General features: G+C 41.7%; 1 protein-coding gene across 1 annotated transcript; it reads left to right on the top strand.

Moving 5' to 3' along the window:
- The first annotated feature begins 2,939 nt into the window (after window positions 1-2,939).
- On the top strand, window positions 2,940-13,392 carry LOC123016558 (vomeronasal type-2 receptor 26-like). The gene is made up of 6 exons (XM_044417070.1): window positions 2,940-3,109; window positions 3,696-3,987; window positions 5,820-6,680; window positions 7,141-7,365; window positions 10,747-10,873; window positions 12,491-13,392. The coding sequence occupies exons 1-6, from the start codon at window positions 2,940-2,942 to the stop codon at window positions 13,390-13,392; spliced, it is 2,577 nt and encodes an 858-aa protein (XP_044273005.1).
- The last annotated feature ends 3,397 nt before the right edge of the window (window positions 13,393-16,789 follow it).

The raw sequence follows: 16,789 nt of genomic DNA, 5'->3' as shown, positions 1-16,789 counted from the left end.
ATTCTATATATCCCTTCTTGCTTTTTGTTGGTCAGCCCAGTTTTAGGGTTTGGGTTAATTTCCAGGTTAGGGTTTGAAAAATGGAGGAACCGAGTGTTGTAGATTGAGGGGGTAGGGTCGCTTATCTCAAGATACACATTCCTAATCAGCTGTGCAATGCCTTTAGTGTTTTAATGGCTACAGATACTGCAGAGGTTCCTGGGCACTTTTCACAGGTTGAAGAGGGGGCTGTCTCTCTTCTGGTAGGTATACTCTACTAGGGTAGGGAGCGATGCCTCCAATGTTGCCTGGCCATGCCTCCAGGAGTTGCCACCTGCTTTTTCAAAGTCTCAGCATTCACATGCACACTTCCCTTCCTGGACGGCTCCTCTCTGTACTCACGCACCAGAGGGCACTTTTTCTCCCCTTCTCCAACTGTCCCTGGGCTGAACCTCTGCCTCACAGGGACCCCTCTTTGTTTTAACCCCCCTCATAATCAAACATGCAGCCAGGGCATGGCTCGTCACGGGTAAAAAGCATGATCAGGGTGTCCTGTTCGCATGAGAACAAGAACCCCTACGAATGTCCACGCTATGCAAGGATGAAAACAAAGCAGGCTACGCTCAAGCATAACCGCAGACGTTACACCCTTGTACCCCCGCTTGCTTTAGCATGAAAAATGTGCAAATGGGGCTCAGTGGGTTTCCCCTATTGTTCACTGTTATTCAAGCACCTGCATAGTTGTAAAAGAGTATAAAAACGCTGCTTTCTTCTGCTCGGGACCGCACTCCAACGAGTGTGGTCCCTGCAGGTAATAAACCTCCTCTCGAAAATTCCAACTAGTCTCTGGTCTCATCCGTAAAACCGCGGCACACAACACTCTTCCCAGGGGAGAAGGGTGTGCTATGTCCTCCCTCGGGCTCCTGCCTCTGCTCCAGCCATTGGGGTTTAAGCTGTCTTCTTGCCTCCCAAGCCCTGTCCTCCCACTGTCTTGCTCCTCTCACCACCACCACCCCTCCTCTCTCCAAGTGACATCCTCCTCCCCCTCCCTTTCCTTATGTTCCTCTTTATACAATCGGTGCCATGCCCCTTCTGTCCCCCACCATCATTGCTCTTTTCCTGGGGGAAGCCCCTGCATACCAGGGACTTGGTGCTGGGCTGGGCACACAGGTCCTCTGCTCAACACCCCATTGCCAGCACTTCTGCCACCCGCCCCCGCCCCCCATGTCGGCTTCACCATCTCTTCACTCCCTATGGTGTGTCTCACTTGGCTTGCTCCTGAATAGGAGATGGCAAGCCCCACTGATCCTTCACACCAGGCATGATTTCGAGGCTTGGAACATTCTTAAAATGGGCATAAAGTATGAGCTGGGCAGAAAATTTCCACATACCTCACATTTTTAAAATCCTTGTGTACTTTATGAGGTTCTGCTGAATTTTAGGGGTAGGGTTAATTTCCAGGTTAGGATTAGGGCTAGATAAATGAAGGATCTGGGCATGGTTTTGAGGATTTGGACATGCTAAGAATGGGCAAAGAAGAATGAGCTGGAGAGAAAAATTCTACAATTTTGACATTTTATACATCTCTGTGTGCTTTGTGTAGTTCTGCCCAATTTTAGGGATAGGGTTAATTTCCTGGTTAGGGTTAGGAAAATGAAGGAACCAGGCATGGTTTTGCGACTTGGAACATGCTTAGAATGCACAGAAAAAAAAATGAGTTGGGAATAAAAATTCCAGAAACCTGTCATTTTAAATACCCATGCGTACTCTTTGTAGTTCTGCCCAATTTAAGGGTTATGGTAAAATTAGAGGATAGGGTTTGGTTAAAAAAGCATGGTTCCCTGGGTATGTATGGAGGATTGGAGCTTGCTTAGAATGGGCAGAAAGAATTAAGTGGGTAGAAAAATTCCAGAAACATTGCACTTTAAAAATCCCTACATTCTTTATGTAGTTCAACCCAATTTTAGCACTAGGGTAGGGTTAGAAAAACCTGGCAATGTTTGAGGGTTATAACATGCTTATAACGGCTATAAAGAATGAGCTGAGCAGAAAATTTCCAAAACAGTCTCTACATAGAGAGCGGAAAGAGAAAAAAATTGAGGGGCTTCATATCTGCTATAAAGGAATGGTCTGATTTTGAGAAAATAGCTTCTATTTTGCCTCTGCAGCTAAGATAAGATCTAGGGAGGTTTTGAAGGAGGTACTTTCTTGCACATGACCAGTGCAGTATTAGTTTTTATCCCCTTTGTCACAGCAGTTGTGAAGCTCTCCTTTGTAGAATTGTATCTTCTGGCTTTGTAAATGTGTAATGTCCTATGGCTTAATCCCATGCACTACCTACCTACCAATATTGCAACAAACCTTTAACCTCCCAATGCTGAACCATTTTTCTTATACTGAGCAATATCTTTTGTGTGTGCATGACAAAGAAGATTAATTTCCATATATCCTTCCCACAGAAAATATCACAAATGGAAGATTGTTCCACTGTCTCATTAAAACATTCCAAGCATTAAGTGGCCCATGTTTATATGAAACAAACATATTGGCCTCCTTACCAGCAATTCAACTGGGTAATTGCAACTTTGAACTGGTACTTCACTTGAATTTTAATTATGCAAAGGGCAGTAATTAATCCTGCCACTCCATGAAATCCCTCTAGAGTTTGAAATGACCACAGGCCACATTAAGCAGAAAACCATGAAGGCAGTCATAAATAAGTCTACTACAAGATAGAGAAGACGAAGGGACTAGGAAAAAACAAGTTGCCTGTGGTGCAATCTTGGATACTTTTCTATGAGCAGGCAATGCTGTCAGCAGAAGGGAATTCCATGTTGCCGTACTTCAAGGAATGAAGTGTTGTCCAAGAAAAGAAGGAAGTCTGGTATTTGGAAAGAGTAGACATTGTGTTGAGGATGCTACATTTAAAAGTCTTGCTTCTGGCACTGTTTTCCCAAAGCATGTGCCTAGCACACGTTCTCCGATGCAGCATCTGGGAGCCCATGTTCCCACTGCAGGCCTATCAGTCAGGAGACATCCTTATCAGCAGCATCGCTTTTCATGGTTTCTTCATCTCCAGTTCAATAACTTTCACCGGAGAACCCCCACCAGACTCATTCAAAGAATTCAAGTACGAATAGAATTGCCTCTTGTTTTCATTTCCTCTTCGTCTGTCATATTGCTGATCGGTACCAGGGGGCTTTGCTCAATACTGAAGCTGAACCCTAACCTGTGCAACCTTGGGAGAATGGACCCATAAATGATTCTGTGTCCCATCCTTCTCAGTTTTACCTCAACTCAGTAATGAATTTATTCCCTCAAATGACCACAGAAATAGGATGCTCATGAAGAAAGGCAAGGAAATAGCACACAGAGAAAGATGATGCATTAATTTTGTAATGCAATTTTCCCTAAGGCAACTACTTCAAGCCTATATATTATTCATGTCTGCAGTCCATTCTCTCTGATGCAGGCATTTTTGTACACAGCCTTACCACCTGTTACAGGGGTGAACCCATCTAACTCAAAGCATTGTTCTTCCAGCTGTGTACATCCAAAGAGCTTTGCTCTGCCCATGTTGACTCTCTTTCTGTGACTTGCTCATTTTCAGCCTAGTGCCCAAACTCAAGCCACTTTCTCTCTGGCCATGCATATATAACTTTGCTTCATAGGTGCTGACTTCCACTCTGAGCTTCAGGTGTTACCTCTCCTTTCAGCATGGTCCCCAAGAATTACCAGCATCTCCTGGCCTTGGCATTTGCAGTACAAGAGATCAATGAGAGCCCTCACATACTGCCCAACCAAACTTTGGGCTTCCGTGTCTATGACAGCTACAACAATGCAAAGAGAACCTGCCAGGCCACCCTGCGACTTCTGTCAATAAAGGAGAGATTGGTTCCCAACTATGCATGTGGAATCCACAATAATCTAATAGCAGTCATTGGGGCATTGGACTCACACGTTTCTCTCAATATGGCAAATATCTTAGATATCTACAAGATTCCACAGGTAGGAATCCTCTACCTTTCTCTATGAGAGGCATGGGGATATAAATATACAATCACCCTTGGTTGTTCCCAGCTGAGAAATGTTTCTAGTGAAATCAAGCCTATGAGTTCTTCTTCTTTTTACCTAATTTACATAATGTGAGATTACAAGATTCTCTCCTCATTCTGGAATTCCTTATCAAAGCATATAGTGCTACCTTCTGCCAGAATGAACACATGTTTTGATTTGGTTGTTGTTGTTAGTTGTGAAGTCGTGTCTGACCCATTGTGACCCCATGGACAACATTCCTTCAGGACTTCCTGTCCTCCACCATCCCCGGAGTCCACTTAAGCTCATGCCGACTGCTTCAGTGATTCCATCTAGCCACCACATTCTCTGCCGTCTCCTTCTTCTTTTGCCTTCAATTGTTCCCAGCATTAGGCTCTTCTCCAGTGAGTCCTTCCTTCTCAGGTGGCCAAAGTATTTGAGTTTCATCTTCAGTATCTGGCCTTCTAAAGAGCAGTCAGGGTTGATCTCCTCTAGGACTGACCGGTTTGATCACCTTGCGATCCAAGGGACTCTCAGGAGTCTCCTCCAGCACCACAATTCAAAAGCCTCAATCCTTCGGTGCTCAGCCTTTCTTATGCTCCAGCTTTCACAGCCATACATTCTGGAATTTCTTATCAAAGCATATAGTGCTACCTTCTGCCAGAATGAACACATATTTTGATTTGGACTGACATTCAAATATAAGACTGGATATATGTTCTAACCACCAGTGGTTTTTTGGATCATGATTAGTAGCCATCCTTTATTTTGCTCATGTGATTATTGTGGTAAAAGTTTTTGTGTCTTTTCAAAATTCCTTTTTCATTGTGGGTTACATCTTCTAATTAAACATTTCAAAGAAAAAATATAAAATAATTTAAAATATACGGGGTTTTTTTGCAATCTAATGCTAGTCAACAATTCATACTGGCGTTATACATGAGAAGCGATTATATAGAATTGCTTTCAGAAATATATAAATGTAACAAAACATGCACAATTTGAACCCTTACATTTATTTTAAATATTTTCACCTTTCCTCATAGAGAAACAGTAAAAGACACCCAAAGTGCTTTGAAATTGCAACGTCTAAATTGCAGCACTCCATGAGGTATATAGAGGTACAGGAAGTTTAGTCTGACTTTTAGAAGTTATCAGTATAACCAGAAAAATGATTATTCGACAAACTGATTGGCATAACATGGATGTGGAAATCAAAAAGTAGTTCAACATGACAAAGTTATGATGAGAAGATGAGAATGCATGGTCTGCCTCATTCAGATGCAAGTTTCTACACAAGTCAAACCAGCCAAATTGTGCTCTTTGGGCCTGAATAAAGAAACGCAATTCCTTTCATGCTGGGAAAATGGAACCTAATTTTTTTGGTTTCATTGTAAAGCTTTTTCTCCCTTTTCATTGTACTTCAGTATATTATAATACCTATTAGCCTTAAGTCTGATGTCATGGGAAAATGGGATGCCAGTTTCATATGCAAATTCAGGACTATTTCAATACTTCTTAAAGAAGGGACACTGGGAAGAACAAGGTTTCCGAACATGCATCCAGGAAGGTGTGTTGCATTCCAACTCTCATTACACCATGATTGCTGGGAATAATGAGAAGTATCCTCAAACACATATTGAGGACTCCTGAATGTGGGAAGCTGGGCATTAGTTCAGAAAGCAGAAGATTCCCAAGCCAGGTAGTGCTTCTCTAAGAATTGCTGACAGCATGCATGAGGGTCAGAATGAACTTGATCCAATTATTAATGCCATCATGCTTACATTTCTTCAACCTCTCCTTAGCTCATTTATGGTGTGGCTCCAGTTATGAATGATAAGACACCAGGACTTCCCTTCTATCAAATGGTTCCTCATGAAACTCTGCAATATAAGGGAATTCTGTCTTTGCTCCAACATTTCAGCTGGACATGGATTGGGCTAGTTTTTACTGACAATGATGACGGAGAAAGATTCTTGCAAACTGTGTTCCCAATGTTTTCCAAAGGAGGTGTCTGTTTTGCCTTCATGGAAAGACTGCCTCCATACACATACATTATTAAACTTAATGCCATTTTAGAAAAGGGGGCAAAAATATATGATAAACTGGTGGACAGCAAAACCAATGTAGTGGTGGCCCATGGAGAGTCATATTCCTTTGCAATATTTAGATGGCTGCCATATCTAGCTGAAGTAGAGAACAGGGCAAGAAAACTAAAAGGCAAAGTATGGATAATCTCAGCCCACATGGAGATCAATGCATTTGTCTATCAAAGGAATTGGGAGACAAAAATATTCCATGGCACCCTGTCCTTGAGGATTCGCTCCAATGACCTACCAGGATTCAAATTGTTTGAGGAGAGCAGAATTCCACTCAGTACAAAAGGAGATGATTTTCTCATGATCTTTTGGCAACAAGCTTTTGGCTGTCTTTTCCCAAGTACAGTAGCAGGGGATGTGGAAGAAGAGATCTGCACTGGGAGGGAAAGACTGGAGAGCCTTCCTGGATCTTTCTTTGAGATGAGTATGACTGGCCACAGCTACAGTATCTACAATGCAGTCTATGCTGTGGCCCACGCTTTGCATGCCAGGTCCGCATCTGAAGTCAAACACAGGGCAATCATGGAGATTAAAGGACAGAAGTTTAGGAATGAAGAGCCATGGCGGGTAATGTTCTCCAAGTACTCAGGTGTTACACTCCCATGTCTTTTACTGTGACAAGAGTCTTTATATTCTTTCTCTAATTACACTCCAAATTTCTCTCCCTCAAACTTTATTCCAGTTTTGGTCACCTTCCAGTGCTTTCCTCTTCTGAATGTTAGAAGGGGGAGATCCATGTAGCCCCCACTTTGCTCCTAAGTGCACTATGAGATTTGGGGTCAATCACCTACTTTTAGCATTACAGATTTGGAGAGAGATCTTTTAAGCTGTCTTGAGTTCTTCACAATGGCCATAAAGAAAGAAGAAATATAACTCCAATTCATGAGTAGATTTTTTTCAGTCAAACTTCTCACCACTGAGAATCTGTAATGATTAACTATTAATTATTCTCCACCTGATGTTAGAACTTAACTTTGTACACTAAACTGCAATCCTTTAAAACTTCTTGTTTCCATTATCACTCTAGCTCTATCAGTTTCTCAGAGGTGTCTCCTTTAATAACAGTGCTCATAACAAGGTTTCCTTCAATGAGAAAGGAGAGGTGGTGGCTGGATTTGATGTTATCAACTATAAGTTTTTTTCCAATGAATCCTTTCTCCCTGTGAAAGTTGGAAAGATTGATCTTCAGGCTTCTGGGACAACCTTCGCCATTGATGAAGATGCCATTTCATGGAACCATTGGTTTAATCAGGTAGGAGTCACTGGTCAGCCCCTTGGAACAAACTCTGATCTTCAGTCCTGCTGGCTTTTATTTCAGTTGAGTCCAACAAAGCATCATACTTCAAAATGACTGGAAGTAACTTAAACAGAGTTAATACATGTCTGTTTTTAATATATGGAACATCACAACCAGCATTTTTAATGCTCACTAAATGGCTACCATGCAAATACAGCCAGATGTTATTCTAAATATCTGTCTCATGCCCTTGTGCCTGTTGCCAGTTGTATAGGGAATATTTAGCAAGACACAGTATTGCTAGGGCCTGCTTCTGACACCAGCCATAGACTTCAGATCTCCACCAGCCAAACTCTCAGAGCAGGACTCGGAAGGTTCTAACATACAACTTGCTGAGTTACATGCTTATAAAATATTTAACACACATAAGTCTTTGCTTTGAAAGCCAGTCAAAAAGCAAAGACTGCTCAGACCTGAAAAGGTCCTTTTCAAGGGCTTTTAAAAAATAGCATTCAATTTCTGCCTGTTCCATTTTTGATGGTGCATCTAGTGCTCCATTTAAAAATTGTCTTTCACCTTCTTTAGTTGCTTGCATAGTTAATACCTTCTTTTTAAATTATTTTAAATTAGTGTTGCTACTTTTTAGAAAACATTGAAATATCTTACTGATGCCGTCTCTGTTCCAATAAAGCATCTGAACTGTCAAAATTTTTTCTGGTTGCTCAGATCAGAGGTCTTAAATGGGTCTGTCCCTCTTCCCTCACAGATCATGCAGAGAGAGCCACATTGGTGCTCTTCTTGAATGGTATTGTGACCTCAGAGAGGCAGACCAGGGGATGGGGAGGGGGGCATTTGAAAGGAATGGAAGCATGTCGGAGAGGCCAAAATATCTTGATGCACCTCCAGTGTTATTCCCTCTCTGGCTAAACCAGCCCAGCTGAACAAGCAAACATCCATCTGGAGGGAAAAGCAGGACAGGAGGAAGTAGGAGGAAGGTCATCTCTGCTCTTCCCATAAGCTTCCCTTCCCACTTTCCTTGTGTGGACCCATATTCCAAGACTGACATCACCAAAATTTCACTACATGTTGTCTTCTTCACTTCTAATTCAAGAGAGCAGGGGGCATCAGCCACACATCCCTGATGGCTGCCTTTCCATTTCACTTATGGCATCTCTTTCAGCTGTTGTTATTTAATGCATGTTACTATGTTGTAAGCATGCTATTTCTTTTTGAAGAGTTAGGTCCTATTCAGTAATCTGCTATGGAGATGAGCACATGATACAATGGTTATCAAGTCAGGATTTCTTTGCTCCTTGATCTTAATCCAAGGTATTTGAAATAAACTGCTTCAGTCCTTCATGTAAAGTTCCATCACCATTTGGCATATTGTCAGCATTCCAAGGAGTATAACTTTGGGAGTAAGTTTGCTCTTCTCATCCAGCCCTTGTATCTGTCCTCTTTTGGGACATCTTGGTAATCTTGCCATCTCTTCTGCCTTTGTTAGGTCTCTGCCATTTTTGTCCTTTATCATGCCCATTTTTGCACAAAATGTTCCCTTGATCTCTCCAATTTTCTTGAAGAGATCTCTAGTTCTTTCCATTCTATTGTTTTCCTCTATTTCTTTTCAGTATTCCCTTAAGAAGGCACTCTTATTTCTTCTAGCTATTCTCTGGAATTCTGCATTCAATTGGGTGTATATTTCCTTTCTCCCTTGCCTTTTGCTTCCCTTCTTTCCTTGGCTATTTGTAAAGCTTCCTCAGACAGCCATTCTGCTTTCTTGCATTTCTTTTTCTTTGGGATGATTTTAGCTGCTTCCTCTTGTACAATGTTGCAAACCTCCTTTCATAGTTCTTCAGGCACTCTATCAGATTAAACTCCTTAAATCTATTTGTCACCTCTACCTTATATTCATCAGGTATATGATTTAGGTCATACCAGAGTGGCCTAGCGCTTTTCCCTACTATCTTCAGTTTAAGCCTAAATTTTGCAACAAGAAGCTCCTGATCTGAGCAACAGTCAGTTCCTGGTCTTGTTTTAACTGACTGTATAGAGCTTCTCCATCTTTGGCTGCAGAGCACATAGTCAATCTGATTTCTGTGTTGACCATCTGCTGATGTTCTTGTGTAGAGTAGTCTCTCTTGAGTTGTTTGCTATGACCAGCATGTTCTCTTGGCAAAATTCTGCCAGCTTTGTTCTCCACTTTGTTCTCCAAGGCCAAACTTGCCTGTTATTCTGGTTATCTTTTTTCTTCCCATTTTAGCATTCCAATCCCCCATGATGATAAGGACATCATTTTTGGTGTGAGTTCTAGCAGGTGTTGTAGGTCTTCCTAGAACTGGTCAACTTCAGCCTCTTCAGCATCAGTGGTTGAGGCATAGACTTGGACTACTGTGATGCTGAATTGTATGCCTTGGATTCAAACTAAGATCATTCTGTCATTTTGGAGTTTGTATCCCAGTACTGCTTTCCCTACTCTTTTATTGACTGAGATTGCTACTCCAGTTCTTCTGAGTGATTCTTGTCCACAGTAGTATACCTGATGGTCATCTGAACTAAATTCACCCATCCCTGTCCATTTAGTTCACTGATTCCACAATGTTAATGTTCAGTCATGTCATCTCTTGTTTGACCACATCCAGCTTGCCTTGATTCATGGATCTTACATTCCAGGTTCCTATGGAGTATAGATCTTTACAGCATTTGACTTTTCTTTCACCCCCAGATACATCCACAGCTGAGTGTCCTTTCAGCTTTGACCCTATAACTTCATTCTTTCTGGCACTGCTAGTACTAGCCATCTGCTCTTCCCCAGTAGCACACAGGACACTTTCTGACCTTAGGGGCTCATCTTCCAGTGTTACATATATTGTCTTTTTGATTTTGTCCATGAGGTTTTCATGGCAAGTGTACTGGAGTGGGATGCCATTTCCATCTGCAGTGGATCACCTTTTGCCACAGCTGTTTGCTATGAGCTGCCCATCTTGGGTGCCCATGCACAACAATGCAAGCCTCTTCACTGTGGCAAGGCAGTGGCCCATGAAGGGAGATGATGATGTTACTGGTTCCCAATGAAGAGTGATCCTGTGCATTTTGAAATTAATAAATGTTTAAGCAGTACAATGTAACCATCTAAGATAATATCTTAGATGTAGTCAAGAAATCCAACTTCAAGAAGTGGCATCTCATTCAGTCAATTATTCTATCATTTGCTCTATTTCTTCCTTCAAATGAGAGGTCTATGAAGGCACTCACCACTAGCAATATTTGATAATAAATTAAGATTCACACACTCCTGAAATGCTGGGTCAGTTTTTTAACTCATCCGTTGTCTTGAGATCCAACAGTTAAAAAAAATTATTTCCATATATTCATCCTGCTTTTTAATTCATGTATTAGACACAACCAATCTCTATATGCACTGAGAGTTGCCATCCAGGCTTTAGCAAGAAAGTGAAGGAGGGGGAGCCATATTGCTGCTATGATTGCATCCCATGTCCAGCCGGGAAGATCTCAAGCCAGGAGGGTAGGAAATATGTGTTCATTAGATAGATATTAAAAGTGGCTCTTTGTAGATTGGGATGACTGTTCTTCAGTGGTCCTTACAGGATCAGAAGGTTTTGTAAGAGATGGAGAAAGAAGAATGGGATATGTTGAAACCCTTGCACCTCCTTTTGATTCTCGATATTATGAACCATGGTATCTTTCTGGCCACAAATTGGTTGTACTGCCACTGGGATGGGTAATCCCCGATTCTTGTACGATACCTTGGCAGACATGTAATGGAATTATACAGGGCTCTTTGTTATTCCCCATCCTGTTCAATGTCTACATGGAATCACTGAGGAAGGTGATCTGGAGGTATGGACCATCATGTCATCAATATGCCTACAATGATATCTGCTAGAATTAACATCTGCAGCCCAAAGTTGCTTGAGGCCTGGTTATCAAAAGGAGCATCCTATGTTAATATATACTATTTAATCATATGTTAATTAAGTACTGTAAATTGTTTTTATATTTTTATTATTGTAACCCATTCCAGTATTTTCTATGAAAAGCTAGATGGTATAGCAATACTGCAAATCAAATTAAATATAAGTATATACTCACCACAGCTGTTTCTTTTTATGGAAGTCCCTGCTAAAGGAAGTCAGATGGGTGGCTACTGCACAAAAAACATGTCCGTGCCACCACACTTGTGCAATCAACTTCCCAGAGAATTTGTCTGGCACCCAGTTCTGCTCTTTCAGGCACCTGGTGCAGATACTGTTTCTCTGGACATGATAGCTTTTCAGTGTCTGCTGTTCTAAATGTTAAACCCTTGTATTTCTCCTGTGTTTTGCTTTGGAGATTATTTCTGTTTTACACTGTAGTTTCAAACTAGTTCAGAAAGCAATGACCATTTGGCAGCATAGAAATGTAACAGATCAATAAAGTAAAATACTGACTGCATGGGTTTGCAGCACACAACAACCACTGGTTGCCTGTTTACACAAGTCATTCTGATTTGTCATGCAAAGCTAATCATGAATTTCATGGTTTATTATAAACCAAAAATCACAGCAGTGGCTTATTCTATGTTTTTTTGGTACCAGAACAGCTTGCTGTTTTGTCCAAATCTGGAAAGAGAACACATCATGATAACAAGAATAGAATCTTAGATCCGCTTGGCAAGAGGGGAAAATTGCCCCTCTCTCCCAGCAGCCAGCAAGAGACCACCACCCTAACGATCAGCTGATCAGTTCTGACAGAAGAGCACTGAGTTTGGAAAAGGGGCAGTCAGAATCAGGTGGCACTCAGGAAAGGGAAGAGGCATCACTGGTCCTCCACTTGCATTCTGGCTTGCCTGAGTGGCATCCCAAATACAGTGTCCACAATGTAGGAACATATAACTTCTAGGATTTGGGGGAAATCATGGCAAAGAAAATAATCACCATCCAAAGATAGTGATGTTGAAACACCAAGGGCAGGCCAACCAGCATTTAGTCCAGAGACTGAGGATGACACTGCTCCATTTCTCTATTCAGATGGTCAAGATTTCTGTTGATTTTGGTTGGACAGAATTTACGACATTGTCTTCTTTCCTTTGGCTTGCCTGCCTTCTTTTTGTCTGATCAACACCATCTCTTTTCCTTTCTAGATATGAACGATTGCAATGCATGCTCAGATACAGAGCACCCAAACAAGAATCGGGATTTCTGTCTTCCAAAGACCATAACCTTCTTATCCTATGAAGAAACTTTGGGACTCAGTTTGGCTATACTTGCCCTTGCCTTTTCTTTCATCACATCTCTGGTGCTGGCTGTGTTCATGAAGAACCACCAGACTCCAATAGTCAAAGTCAACAACCAGAAGCTCACCTACACTCTGCTCAGCTCCCTCCTCCTCTGCTTCCTTTGTGCTTTGCTATTCATTGGTGAGCCTCAGGAGGTCACCTGCCTCCTCCGTCAAACTGCCTTTGCCATCATCTTCTCAGTGGCTGTTTCTTCTGTACTGGCAAAAACCCTCTTGGTTGTTCTGGCTTTCATGGCTATTCAGCCAGGATCCAGGATGAGGAAATGGTTGGGAAAGGAGGAGGCTGGTGTCCTTGTTCTTTCCTGCTCCCTCATCCAAGCAGGCATCTGTAGTCTGTGGTTGGGAACTTCACCTCCTTTCCCAGATGTCGACATGTTTTCCATGGCTGAAGAAACCATACTGGAATGTAATGAGGGCTCAGTGATAATGTTTTACTGTGCATTGGGATACATGGGCCTTCTCGCAAGCGTCAGTTTCACTGTGGCCTTCCTGTCCAGGAAGCTGCCTGGCAGTTTCAATGAAGCCAAGTTCATCACCTTCAGCATGCTGGTCTTTTGCAGTGTTTGGCTCTCCTTTGTGCCTTCTTACCTCAGCACCAAGGGGAAATCCATGGTGGCTGTGGAGATCTTTTCCATCTTGGCTTCCACCGCAGGATTGCTGGCTTTCATCTTCTTCCCCAAATGCTACATTATTGTGCTGAGACCTGAACTGAACAACAGAGAACTGCTCATTAGAAGGAAGTACTGAAGAACACATGCCTGTTCTTCACTTTTATTGATAATGAAGAAAAAAATTTAAAAAATTAAAAATTAAAATAGAATTGCAACCTATTATATAACGTAAAAACAGGGCAAGAGTGGAAGAGGATAGGAAAAGAGGAAAAAAGTACAGGCACTCACACAGATTCCTTTGGTAACGTATTTTAAAGATAAAAAGCTTAATTATCTACCTATATTCTGCATGATGAACCAATATGGTTGCAAGGCACCTTTGGAGGATCTTGAATGGAAAAAAAACACATGACTACGTAATAAGTTTCATACAGACATGCTGTAAAAAAATCTCCTGAGTAAACGTTTCTGACATCTACCCTGGAAGAAAACTTGAAAACTGATGGCACTTGTTGCCAGCACATATGCTGTGTGGCTGAAAATGTTTTGGAGTCTTCATCAAAAATTGAATCCATTATGCTATATTGGAGAGTGTATCGTGAGTGTATAATGTGAACTCATCGCTGTGTCCACCAACAGGGAGAGACTTAAGAACAGAGATGCTGATAAGAACATCACTGAAAAAACTCTGGAAAATAAATGCATTGTTACTATTCACATTGAACCTTTCCTTCTGCACAGCACCCTTGAACATTCACCACATAAATGAAGGCAAGAACCCACACAATGTGCCCATGATTTCTTTTTATATTCATGAAGCTTTGTCCCAGAAAGGAAGACAATACTAAGTTGGAAAGTAGTGCCATGGAGCTCACAAAATCCACTGAGGTCATGGATGGAGTTCTGGTTATGAAACAAGGCTGCCCCACTGCAAACAAAATGGAGCTGGGGAAGCCCATCTCAGTCAGCCCGATGTATTGGCACCCCTCAGCAGTCTGAGATACCTAAAGATGGAAACAATAAACAGTGGCCATAGTGAAGAAAACCTCTTTTCTGTTTTGAGCAATGTTCCTTGGCATTGTCACAGAAGCATTCAAGATTACCTAAAGACTTCTTTGCTTTATATATTTTCATAGTGCTGTATAGGAATTTTGACCATCTGTGCCTGGAAGGTCTCTGTGTTGTAAATATCTCTTGCATCTCTCCCCTGCTTGAACTCTAAGATCTGTCATTTATTGGTACCCAATAAAAGATCCTGTGGGATGACCTAGGCTGGGAGAGAGACAGGAGGAGTGCAACCCTATTGATTCTTCTGGAGTTCTTGGTGGTTTTCAGTACCATTGACCATGATATCCTTCTGAAGAGGAAGGAAAGATTGGGAGTTGGGAGCACCGCTTTGCAGTGGTTCCTTTCCTACCTTGCTGATCATCTCCAGTTGGTGGTGCTGGGGAAATACTACTCTGTGCCATGGCCACTGTGCCATGGAGTTCCACAGGGTTCTGTTTTGCCCCACACACTTTTTAACATCTACATGAAACTGCTGGGAGAGGTTTCACTGCAGTATGCTGATGAAAGGTCTACCTCTCATTTTCATCATCTGAAGGTGAGTTGGTGACAGTTCTGAACCAATGTATGAGCTCCTACATGGGGAGTCCATCTGTTCAACTGGGGAATTTTCAACCTGTTCTGGATGGGGATGTACTCACCCTAAAGGATGAGGTTTGCGGATTTGGATTCTGAGTTGTTGCTGAGGTGGACTCTATTTCCAGGAATGCTTTTTATCAACTTTGGCTGATTTATGAACTGCCATCCTACTTGGATGAATGGATACTTACCATGGTTATCCATGCACCTGTAACCTCCCACACATATTACTGTAATGCTTTCTATGTGGGGCTGCCTTTGAAAACAGCCCAAATCTTGCAATTCATCCAAAATAGGGCAGTACACTCACTGAGCATATCACGCTGGTCCTACGCAAGTTACATTGGCTGCTGCTTGCCTTCCAGGCTCAATTCAAAGTACTCATGATGATATATATTCTAAACAGTTTGGAGCCAAGTTACATGAGGGAGGGCTTTTCCCAGGGGTACCAGCCTATTCACTGCTGTCCTCATCTGAAGCCCTTCTCTGTGTTCCTCTCACTACCATAGTGAGAGGAGTGTTTACAAGGAGGGCCTTCCCCCAACTTTGGAATTCAAGTCCACTTGAGGTTCCATTGGCACCAACTATTTTGACTTTTAGGTGCCAACTAAAGTCTTATTTGTTTACCAGTTTTGACAAGTGAACTTATATTGTTTGTATTGCTTTATATTGTTGAATTTTAACATATTGTAATCCACCCTGAGAACATATGGCTAGTGGGGTGACATAAATTGAATGAACAAACGAATGAAATTTCATCTCTTCCATGGTCTCTGACAAAAGGATGACATCACTGTGATGGCACTGGATGCAAAGCTTATATTTTGAGCATCTGCCAGTGTTCTGTTTGGATGTTCCCAGGAATAGATCGGCATGAGATGGAACCTGTGAAAAAGCTGGGTTTTGAGGTGGGTACCTGAAAATTCCCAGAATCCCACCCCTAAAGGTTATGGTTTAACCCTTCGCCCCTTAAACACAATTGACCTGATATTCATCAGGATTAAATAATCTTGCACTGGATAAAATTAAATCTGAATTGCTCAATTGCACAATTATGGAAAAGGAGAAAAAAGAATAACAAAAGCCACCACACTACCAAAAAAAAAAAAAAAAAAAAAAAAAAAAAAAAAAAAACCAAAAAACAAACAAAAAAAAAAAAAAAAAAAAATTGTCACAGGAAGTAGCCAAGAGAGGGAAGCTTTCTGGCTACACTTCTTGATCAGAACAGAATGTTGGGGCACAAGGAAGCATTTTTCCCAGATGGTTTGGGCAGAAAATTCCACTGTACTTTACTGCAGAATTACAATAATCGATGCTGCCTAGAACTCTCAGTCTGAAGGCAACCAGTGCAGAAAAGTAAACTTCAGGACATGTGACAAAGCTGTTTTCTTCAATAATTCCACAGGGAATCACATCTTTGACTTAATACTTAACTTCCAGTTTAATTATCAAAAGGACAGGAATTTTGTAACTCCTCCTGTAACAACTCCTGCTCATCCAAGCCTCAGTGGCATTTCAGTAACCACCAAGAAAACACTAACACCAAAGAATCTCCACCTTAATAATTACATTTCTGTGACTGTTTTGTGTTTGTATCAAAGGCTGCTGTTCTTTAAAACCCCTGTAGGATTTCACTCATCACTGGGAAATCTAATTTGGAATACAGTGAGAGATGGTGAAATACCAACCCAGTATTCTTTCTGGGTGAAGGACAAGCAACTGGTGAGGATTCGCCATTCTGGTCTTGGATACTCCAGGGTTCAGGTCACACAAGAGATAGTGCTGTTCAAATAAGGCAGTGTAAAGCATGTAAAGACTAATCATAGTGCTGTAGGGGATAGAAAGAGAGATATCAATGTTCATAAGAACCATCTGTGGTTGCACTGAGA

The sequence above is a fragment of the Varanus komodoensis genome, unplaced genomic scaffold (genome assembly GCF_004798865.1).
Source record: "Varanus komodoensis strain SLA01 unplaced genomic scaffold, ASM479886v1 scaffold86, whole genome shotgun sequence".
NCBI lineage: Eukaryota > Metazoa > Chordata > Lepidosauria > Squamata > Varanidae > Varanus > Varanus komodoensis.
The sequence above is the reverse complement of the archived record's forward strand: the minus strand, read 5'-3'. Positions and strand labels throughout refer to the sequence as shown.

Coding starts and splice junctions, on each gene's coding strand:
- LOC123016558 (XM_044417070.1), top strand. CDS start 2,940: ATGTGCCTAGCACACGTTCTCCGATGCAGCATCTGGGAGCCCATGTTC. Junction 7,366..10,746: donor GGAACCATTGGTTTAATCAG/GTAGGAGTCACT, acceptor TTCATGTATTAG/ACACAACCAATCTCTATATG. Junction 10,874..12,490: donor GAAGATCTCAAGCCAGGAGG/GTAGGAAATATG, acceptor TTTCCTTTCTAG/ATATGAACGATTGCAATGCA.